Source organism: Bison bison, unplaced genomic scaffold (assembly GCF_000754665.1).
Source record: "Bison bison bison isolate TAMUID 2011002044 unplaced genomic scaffold, Bison_UMD1.0 scf7180017864239, whole genome shotgun sequence".
In the NCBI taxonomy this organism is placed as follows: Eukaryota; Metazoa; Chordata; class Mammalia; order Artiodactyla; family Bovidae; genus Bison; species Bison bison.
This window is the reverse complement of record NW_011494811.1, coordinates 4,398,437-4,409,414: the sequence shown is the minus strand read 5'-3', so window position 1 is coordinate 4,409,414 and position 10,978 is coordinate 4,398,437. Positions and strand designations below refer to the sequence as shown.

The following is a 10,978-nucleotide window of genomic DNA, read 5'->3' as shown; positions in this document are numbered from 1 at the left end:
TTCAGGCATCAATTCTATTTGAGTTTTAAATTGTATTTAGTTTTAGATATAGCTAAGTTTCTTCTCTGTGAAGGTGGTGCACAGGGCATTCATTGTTGGAAAGTAAAATCTGTGCGTTGAGCTAAACATTTATTGATGAAATAGGATTTTTTATGTGATGTCAATGTATGACTTGGTCTTTTTAAAAAATTGGTTTTGTTAAGATACCATTTGATGCAGTTTTAAATGTATTATTTAAAATCAGCTCAGTAAGTGTAATACATTAAAATTCATTAATTTTATGTGTTCAATCTGAATTTTGAAAACAACTTTTTTAAGGTATTGTGTTCTATAAAATTCACATGTTTTATAAGTACAGTTTGAGTTAAATTTATATCATGTAGGTGTCACTGAAATCTAGTTTTATTACACTTCCATCCCATGAAAAAGTTGCCTCATCTCCTATCATAGCCAGTTTTTGTGGCCACCCTCAGCTGCAGGAATCCACCAAAATGCTTTTCTAACAGCACTAATTTTGCCTTTCCTAGAAATTTCATATGAATGGAATCATCTAGAATGTACACTTTTATCTGGCATTATGTTTTTGAGGCCATCCACGTTATTAAGTAAGTAAAATCACTCAGTCATGTCTGACTCTGCGACCCCATGAATGGTAGCCTACCAGGCTCCTCTATCCATGGGATTTTCCAGGCAAGAGTACTGGAGTGGGTTGCTATACCCTTCTCCAGGGGATTATTGAATAGTATTCCATTTTTTATAATTGATCCTTTCATTAGCTGAAGGACATTCGAATTGTGTCCGGTTTAAAGCTATCATTATTAATAATGCCTTTATGAATATTCCATATAGATCTTTGTTTTTTACAAATAAAAATATGTATTTCTCATATGAGCTTACTGGATTATATATCATAAGTCTATGTTTAACTTTTTAAGAAATTGTCAAACTCATCACCAATTCATGTTCTTACCAGTATAGGGGTTTCAGTTTCTCCACATCCTCTCCAAAGCTTATTGTTGTCGGTCTTAAATTTTAGTGATTTTATTGTATTTGTAATGGTGCTTTAGTTGCTAAATCGTGCCTGACTCTTGTGATCCATGGATCCATGGAGCCTGCTAGGCTCCTCTGTCCAAGGGATTTTCCAGGTAACAATACTGGAGTGGTTAGCCATTTCCTTCTCCAGGGGATCTTCCCAACCCAGGGATCAAACCTGGGTCTCCTGCACTGCAGGCAGATTCTTTACCAACTGAGCTACCAGGGAAGTCCTGTTGTAATGGTATTTCATTGTATTATTTAATAGCTCTGTTGAGTTATGATTCGGATACCATGTATGTATAATTCATCCAATTCAAATATATTCAGAATTCTGTGATCATTACTACAATCAGTTCTAGAACATGTTCATCACCCTTCAAAAGAAACCTGCATCCCTTAGCCATTCCCTCCCATCTCACACACACACACGCCAGCTCTTGGCAGTCACTAATCTACTTTGTCTCTCTAGATTTGCCTATTCTAGACATTTTATAAATGAAATCATATAGTAATGGTCCTTCGTGACTGGCTTCTTTCACTTCTGTTCACAGTTCATCAGTGTTGTAGCATGTATCAGTCCTTTTATTGCTCAGTAATATTTCATTTTGGATATACTATTTATCCGTTTATTGGTTGACAGACATTTGGATTTTTTCCCTCTCCTTTTTGGTGTTAATACTGCTGTAAACATTTTTGTACAAGGTTTTTTTCATTTCTCTTGGTTGTATACCTGGAAGTGGAGTTGCTCTATGTTTAGCCTTTTGAGGAATCACCAGACTGTTTTACGGTGTAACTGTTCCCTATGACATTCCCAACAGAAGTGTGTGAGTTTCAGCACTTCTTTTTTTTTAAATCTTAGCAATCCTAGTGGGTGCTGTGGTGTGTCATGGTTTTGATTTCCTTTTCTTTGATGAGTTATAATAATGGAGAATATCTTTTTATGCATACATTTAGTAAAGCTATTTGTGTATCTTCTTTGGAGAACTGTCTGTTCAGGGGCTCTTCCCACTTTAAAATCAGACTGTCTTTTTACTATAGACTAAAATCAGACTTTTTACTATAGAGTTGTGTTTGTTATATATTCCAGATAAAAGTCCTGAATCAAGTAAATGATTTGCAGATATTTTCTCCTTTTATGTACACATTGTTCACATTCTTTATGGTGTCCTTTGAAGCACAAGGTTTTAAAATTTGATCTTATCTAATTTATCTGTTTTCCTTTTGTTGCTTGTATTTTTGATGTGTCTTGAGAAACCATTGCCTAATTAAGGTCATGAAGATTTATGCCTAAATTAAGTTTTATAGAGTTCTTATGTGTGTGTGTTTGACCCGTTTTGAATTAATTTTTGTATATGGTATAAGGTAAGAGTCCAGTTAATTCTTTTGCATGTGGATGTATGGATATCTAATTTTCCTAGTGTTATTAAGAGACCGTTTCTTTTTTATGTTTTTTCCCCCCATTTAATTTGTCTTGGTACTCTTGTTGATTTGCCTATAAATGTTGGAGTTTATTCTGGTCTCTTAATTCTGTTCCATTGATTTCTGTCTATCCTGTGCCAGTATCTCATTGTGGTTTTATTAGCATACTTAATGATGTTGAATATTTTTCCAAATGTTTGTTGTTTGTATATCTTTGGTGGTCAAATCTTTTGCCTCTTTTAAACAGTTATATCATTTGACTTACAGAGTTGTAAGAGTATTTATAGTGAATATAAATATTTTGCAAGTATTTCTCATTTTTTATAGCTTGCCTTTTCATTTTCTTTACAGTATCTTTTAGTGGCATATTTGGGGATGGCATATTCTGCCACTCTTCAGTGGATTCTAAAAACCTTGTGAAATCGACAGATCTTGGCAACTGATTAGAACATCTTGGAGATAGTAGTATAATTAACAATAGTAGGAAAGAAGTTGAGGTCAGTTTAGGATATATTGAAATTGAGGTTCCTGGTGACATCCATGTAAAAATGTACTTTCTGTTCCTTCAACTTGGAACCCTTTATTTCAGGATATTCCCACAGCTGTCTTTTTTTTTTTTTTTTTGTCATTCAAGTCTCAGCTCAGTTATCACTTCCTAAAATAGACCTTTCCTGACCATCTTATCTAATGTTGAACCTTCCAAACATCATTCCAAACATATCTATTTCATAACCCAATTCTACTTTCTCTGTACTCCTTTCTCTGAAGCCATCTAACTCTGTATTTGCTTTTTGTTCTATGTTATCCTATCAAAATATAATCTCCCATTAGGATAGAATCCTGTCTTGGTCTTCAATGTCACGTTAACATTTCCCCCTCTGAATTAACTGTAGTTCCTTTCTGTAAAATTCTTTTTGGATCCTAAACTTCTCATTTTCTTGGCCTTATGAAACCATTTATAAAGTTTAAAATTGATCTAGAAGTTGTAGTTAAAACAAAGAAATCCTTTAAACTGCATTTTTGTTTGAGCCTTACCTAGAGATAAAAAATGTCATTAAAAATAATACACAGAACGGTCATGCCCTTTTTCTTTCTCATCATTGACTTTAGGTAATTTACATTGATTTTAATTGATGTTCATTAGTGATGGGTATGTGTGCATTTTTATTGCTTTATACTGAGAAATCCTAGTTATCTGGAAACAGAATTGGATATCATATTGAATTAATTTTTCTGTCCTTTCCCTCGCTCTAAAAGATTCTGCAGATTTTTACGCTTGATTGTCTCTTTTCTGTTTTACAGAATAAGAAAGTCTGAGTTTTGCGAAAAAATCAGAAAAGAACTAAGAAGAGAGTCAACAAGAACTTTCTGATTTGCATAATGTAAGTTCTTTTCACTATTCGCGGCCTGAATTTTGTTGTTAGCTGACAAAGCTGTCTCTATGGAAACAAATAGTGCAACTTCTGAGAATGTCAGAGGAATGCTGATCACTTAATATGAGACTTTCCAGCTGCTGGTCAAAGGGCATTACTCCTAGAAGGGGAGGAAGGATGACTTGAAAAAAGTATCTGGAGTTCTGGTTGCTAGTTTAGACCACGTATGTTTATGCCCATGAAGTGTATGTTTTACATTTCCCTCTGCCTAAGACTTAGGATACTGATTATATCGGAACTCACCTTCTTATAGCAGTTCGTGTTTCCTGGCTCTCATATAAGTGGTTTTGTTTCTTGGTATGGAGTTTTCAGTGAGCCTGTATCCCTCAGGCTATTTCAGGCCCCCCATTCTGAATCATTTGTACTTATTGAAACTTACTTAGCTTCTTTTTACCCCCTTCTTCTTTATTCAATTCACATAAGCAGAGCCCTTTTTCTCTCGCTAGTTTGAAGTTAGCATTGAAATAGCTTTGGCCTGTGAGCCTGAAAATTCATTTTCTTCTTTTGTGGAATACATAAAGAGAGTTGTTTTATTTATTTATTTTTTTCTTTCCACACCCCCTCGCCACCCCCAGTCCCACGAGGTGGGATGTATAAGCTGGGGTTCTGACGAGGATTTGAAATGTGGGCCTTCAGGGCGTTTTTGAAGCAGATAATTTATAATTAGAGGATAGAGAAGAGAGGGATACTCTTTAGGGCCAGCAGCTTGTAACTACTTTAGCTGCATAAGGCAGTCTTTTATTTACATATAAGGAGATAATTCTCTAGTTCAGTCATTTACCCGCCTCCAATTCCAAATCGTCAAACAAAGGAATTGTTTTTTGTTTTCTGAGAATGAGAATATAATTCCTTTGGATTGGTACTCTTTCATTGTTTATTTTCATGTGTTGGCTGCATAAATAAGCTAGAATATTCGTGGTTTGTCTGTTTAAAAATTATAATGATCTTTAATTTTAAAACTATGGGACACAGCATAATGTTTCTTTGATTGTGGAACAATCTGTCTTGTACTTCATGAATTAACTCATGAGCGTTATTATTAAGTCTTGGAGTTTTGGTACTGTGAGATCATTATTTAATTGAGGTGATCTGGAAAATTTTCTTGAAATAGTGGCTTGTGGTAGATCTTGAAAGTAGAACATGAAAGGAGAAGCAGTTCTTATTTCTTAGTTCATAAGGCGTTTGGGCAGGAAGAGAAAGATGTGGGATAGGCAGGCACAAGTGAGGAAGCTAACTTAGAAGACTTGCTCAGGGAAGTAGTAAAAGATACAGTTAGAAAGTTGGGATTTTACCTAGTGAGTTTGGATTCTATTCTTTAGGTGATATGAAAGCCATCAGATGTTCTGAACATAGGAATAGTTTATTCATATGCCTAATTAGGTGTTTATCCCTTACTAGTTATCAGGGCTATGCAGATCAGTAAGATCCCTGCTGATTAGATCATTTATCTGTAGGACATATAGTCACCTTGAAATTGTGTTAAATCAAAACCTGTAGCACCCTTTAATTTTTCTCCTCCTCTCTCTCATTCCCTTCTCTTGAATTCTCCATCTTGGTTAATGACATTGCTTTCCACCTAATGACCCAAAGATAGTGTCCATGAAATCCTAGTGCCTGGGTCATATTCTGAAGCCTGCAGTTTGCTTGGTCCTATGCTAGGTAGGCAGTGTCACAGATCCAGAGATGAGTCAGCATAATTCCTGACTTCCAAAGGTTTCTAATCTGGTGGGGCAGGCAGACAGATACAGACTGCTGTAGTTGAGTTTGATCAAAATTGTGATAGGGATTGAGAGGAGGCACATGTCCACTGTGGAAAATTACGAAAATCCAGAGGAGGATGTATGTGAGGTGAGACTTAAAAGTAGACAAGGATTAGGTTCTAGACAGTCTGGTTCTAGAGCCTATACTCTTAAATGCTGTGCTGCCTTGAGTAACTGGGGAGACATAGTGGCATTAATTAGAGTTGAGAATGGAGGAAAAGGATCGAGGAGTATAGAGGAGATTAAAGGGAAATATAAGTTTAGTTCTGGACACATTAGTTTCTAGATTCCTGTGGGAAATTGTGGTAGATAAACTAATGGGCAGGATCCTGTCTGTATAGCTTTAGTACCTCAGGAAGGGGTAAGTGCTCAATTAAATTTATGTTCAAATCACCCCTCTTTTTTCAATCTTTGATGGCTTTCTTACTGCCTTGAGATTAAAGACTTACATTTAAGACTTTTTTTAAGTTGGACCCAGTCAAATTTTCCTGCCAGTATTCTTTTGTACAAACTGACGGCTATAATTCAACTAGCCTTGTTTATGCTTTCCCCAGACTTTATATTTTTCTGTCTTTGGTTCATATGGCCTCTTTTCTTACTCTTTCATCCTGTCCTCAAGGCCTACTTCAGTCCCTGTTCCTCATTTATAAAATAGGCATATTTGGACCTACTTTTAGAGTTGTAGCAAGGATTAAGTGATTGAATACTGTGTAAAGTGCTTTCAGTAGTATATGGCATAGAATTATGAGCTCAGTAAATGTATTTGTTAATACTACTACTACTGCTGCTATTACTACATCCTTCTTCTCTTCCTTTTGCCCTGCTGTATGTAATAGAAACCCCAAGTTTTAGTAATTCTGTAACCTATATAATCTCTTTAATGTGGCGTTTTTTTCATTCTAACCATCTTAGTTTAGGACCCCGTTTCTTACAGTTGCCCTCAAATTGGTCTCATTGCCGCCCTTCGGTCTGTCCTCTAGCCTTCTACCAGAGAGATATTTATCTAAAAGTGAGTGTAATCATGTTATCCCCTGCTTTAAATCTTAAAATAATTTCTTAACTACTTTCAGGGTAAAGGTTGGAGTCTTTAGCTGTTACCCTTTTCCATGTGGCCCACTGCCTGCCTTTCTAGTTTTATCATTGTTCATGTATGGCATATTCCCATTGTCTCATCCAGCCATTTTGCATTCTTTCCTACTTTTACAGCTGCCACATTCTCTTGCTCTTCCTTCCTTTTGGTCTTATGAGTCCCTCTGCCTGGAACAGATTGTTCTATCTGGTTTATCTTTAATTTTTTTTTTTTTTAATACTGCTGGAAGAGAGTATCCTTATGTTGTGAGATTTGCTGTGTCTCTTTATCACAGACTAAATTTGAGAGCCCATCATCTATGCATCATCTGTGAATTTACGACATTTCTGAGTTTAGTTGAACAGATACCTGATGGGCATCTTGTATATGACATGTATTGTGTTAAGCCCAAGGAATGTATAAAAATAAGACATGAATGACCCATTTTTAACAAATTGAAAATCTAATGAGAAATCGACTGGGAAGAATAATCATTCATTTTCTTTGCTGTCTCTCCAATGGACTATGAACACTCTAAAGGAAATGACCCAAATGGAGATTTAAGTGGATTACTATCAGGTTGCAGAAACTTTTCTGAGAGTAAAAGACTAGATCCAGGTAGACAAGCATGATCATAGTCCAAGCATTAGAACTTCAACTGAAATTACCTGGCCTAATTTCTCTTGCATAATTATGATTTCATATAGTGAATATGGATACAATCTTATAAAACTTAGTTTTTAAGCTAAGTTTTAATTGCAAATAATTTTTGTAGATAAGCATATGTATAAGTAAAATACTCTATTAAATTTGATTTTTAATATCCTATAAATGTTATAAATAAAGTTGAAAGTTTTAATTTTCTGAAAGTATATATGCTCCTAAATTTTTTAAATTAAAGTTAAATATAGCAATACAGTGGCTCCTACATAAATTTCTGTTTACTTGTAATGAAAATATTAAATAAGTTAAATTTGTATTTGTATCTGATCAGTATTACAGGGGTTCTCTAGTGGCTCAGCTATAAAGAATCCACCTGCTAATGCAGGAGACACGGGTTCAGTCCCTGGGTCCAGAAGATCTCCTGGAGAAGGAAATGGCAACCCACTCCAGGATTCTTGCCTGGAAAATCCCATGGACAGAGGAGCTTGTTGGACTACAGTCAGTGGAGCGCAGGAGTTGAACACGACTTAGCGACTGAATAACAACAGTAATCAATATTACAAAACTTAAGAATTATCTAACATTCTGATAGCTCTCATTTTTAATGAAAAAGAAGGCAAGTTAATGGTAAATAAGGTATTTGTATGTAGATCACATAAATAGAGAAACTAAAATTTGGATGGAAGACAGAAAAATCTACCAGAATTCTTGTGAAGATGTAATTTTTGTAGTCATGTAGCTTGCACCTATTAAATATTTTCCTGATTGCTGGTCTAGTGGTTTTTCCTGGTAGTCTAGGTGGGTTTGTGTTAAACCATCTGTGACAAGTGGTTTGCTTGAAAGGAGATTGGCTGGCATTAGGAATATTGTCTGAAAACTCGGCTTTTGCTTTGTTGGCATGTTCTCTGACAAACCTATTAACTGAAGTTCAGCTCAACTCAAGGTTATTATTGTAAATATTTTTGAAAGTCTTGAGCAAGAGAAGACTAATTAGATTTAGTATGTGGGTTTATACTTATATAAACAATCTGCCTATTTATGCCCAAGAAATGGCTTGATGAAAAGCCATAGTCATCCAGTAAAATATTTTTCTTGTCTAAAATATGTTGGATTTTTAAAATAAACAGAATCAATACTAAAAGTATAAATACTTATAAGTTCTAAAACTTATATACATTATTTCATTTGAAACTCAGAACAGTTCTGTGAATAAATTTTCCAAAGGAATCTGAGGTTCAGAGAAACTAGTCTTAAATCATAAAACTAGAGGAAGTAGCAGATCCAGAATTAAAATACAGTTTTCTGGTCTCCAAGCCCAATGTATTCTTATTTGCTATACAGTATGACTTTAAAACATTTTTGAGTGGTAGCAGATAATACCATTTTTCTAAGTGAATTCTCATAAAGAATTAACCCTAATTCTTTTTTTAGTGTAACCAGTTATAAAGACTAATCACCAACATAGTCGTTTTCTCACTTTAATCTTTTAGGTGTGCTTTTATCTTATAGAGGTGGTTTTATCTTGTAGATGCCTTAGCTGCTAATTAAAATTTCTTTTTCATTTCTTTTTCATAAACTCTTAAAAAGTGAATTGTCCCCTACAATGCTGCCTTATCTCAAGTTAGTTGACAACATAACTTGCTGTATGCCAGCCAGGTTCTTTAGCAGTTAACTAGGAAGGGATTTCTGGGGAAGGAAATGGCAACCCACTCCAGTATTCTTGCCTGGAGAATCCTGTGGACAGGGGAATCTGGTGGGCTGCTGTCCATGGGGTCACACAGAGTCAGACATGACTGAAGCAACTTAGCATGCATGCATGCATGCATTGGAAAAGGAAATGGCAACCCACTTCAGTGTTCTTGCCTGGGGAATCCCAGGGACGGGGGAGCCTGGTGGGCTGCCGTCTATGGGGTTGCAGAGTCGGACACGACTGAAGTGACTTAGTAGCAGCAGCAGGAAGGGATTTCAGACTCGTGTATATTAACTGACTGTAGCATATTGTGTTGAGACAACTATAAAAGTGATTAAAATACGTTTATACCTTAAATTGCCTGGAGAATCCCAGGGACAACGGAGCCTGGTGGGCTGCCGTCTGTGGGGTCACACAGAGTCGGACACGACTGAAGCGACTTAGCATTAGCATACCTTAAATATCTTATTCTCTACTAAACTAGTACCCAGAACTTTATTATTTTTCTGCTTTGCTAAACTTTCTAATATTTCATTTTTCTCAGCTGTAAAATTAAGCAACATGCTTCAAATACTTCTAGACAGCTTTTTTGTTGAAACATCTTGATTTCCTCAGTTCTGTAAAATGAAAGGAAAATATTTAATCTATATAGCAAAATAATATCATATAATTTTGAGTTATTTTCTGTATTGTTTAGCAATAGAGATTGGAAGTAGATGATGTAAATTCTACTTTTATGTTGTAATTCTTATACTTTTTTCCCCCCCATCTTTCCCCTTAGATTTCCTTCATGGATACATTTTCATAGCATTATTATGTGATGTGAGAAGTTTTTTGTTTTGTTGTTTTTTTTTTGAAGTAACATGGATTTTATACTACAGAATCAAGAGATTGGCTTTATAGGAAAAATTGATTTATAAAGAGTGGTACAGGTTTTTATAGATAACCATGACAACATCCCATATGAATGGGCATGTTACTGAGGAATCAGACAACGGAGTAAAAAATGTTGATCTTGCATCACCAGAGGAACATCAGAAGCACCGAGAGATGGCTGTTGACTGCCCTGGAGATTTGGGCACCAGGATGATGCCAGTGCGGCGAAGTGCACAGCTGGAACGTATTCGGCAACAGCAGGAGGACATGAGGCGTAGGCGAGAGGAAGAAGGGAAAAAACAAGAACTTGACCTTAATTCTTCCATGAGACTTAAGAAACTAGCCCAGATTCCTCCAAAAACTGGAATAGATAACCCTATATTTGACACAGAGGAAGGAATTGTCTTAGAAAGTCCTCATTATGCTGTGAAAATATTAGGTAAGTAAAAACAGTAGAAGAATTAGAAAATGTTTTGCTGTTGTTTATCTTGCCTTAACATAAATGTGTATAGGAGGGAAGAGTTATATAAAGAATGTAAGTAGTAACAATTTGAATTCAGACCAGGATTAGTTTTTTTCTTAGAAAGGCCATATAACTTGTTTTCTGTTAGCCATGTAGAAGTGGAGCATGTATCCTAAATGTTCAGGATATATGCTACAACATGATTTTTATATTTAATCTTTGAAGTAAAAATTCCTATATAAGGCCTGATCTTTAAAGCCTTGAAATTCACATTTCATTTCAAACTCAAATTTTATATAAAAATTACTGAAAAAGAGTTTGCAGACTTTGAATTTCTGATTTCTTTAAGGTTTATGGAATAATTTAATAGTTATTAATGAGAAAAACTTGGTGTTATTTCTCTGGTGTAATACGCATAAAACATGGCTTTAAAGTCCCTATACTGCTGCTGCTAAGTCACTTCAGTCATGTCTGACTCTGTGCGACCCCATAGAGGGCAGCCCACCAGGCTCCCCGGTCCCTGGGATTCTCCAGGCAAGAACACTGGAGTGGGTTGCCATTTCCTTCTCC

The 10,978-nt window shown here is 35.6% G+C and overlaps 1 protein-coding gene across 2 annotated transcripts in view; it reads left to right on the top strand.

The window, feature by feature from the left end:
- Nucleotides 1-3,756: 3,756 nt before the first annotated feature.
- The window catches only part of MPP5 (membrane protein, palmitoylated 5 (MAGUK p55 subfamily member 5)), a 51,139-nt gene continuing 43,917 nt past the window's right edge, over nt 3,757-10,978 (top strand). Inside the window, exons 1-2 of one of the 2 annotated variants that reach the window (XM_010846735.1) lie at nt 3,757-3,836; nt 10,097-10,384. In XM_010846735.1, coding sequence (XP_010845037.1) covers nt 10,120-10,384 — 265 coding nt within the window. In that variant the 5' untranslated portion in view covers nt 3,757-3,836; nt 10,097-10,119. Of the gene's footprint in view, nt 3,837-9,850; nt 10,385-10,978 lie in introns of both variants that reach the window. The other variant, XM_010846734.1, reaches the window with a different exon arrangement.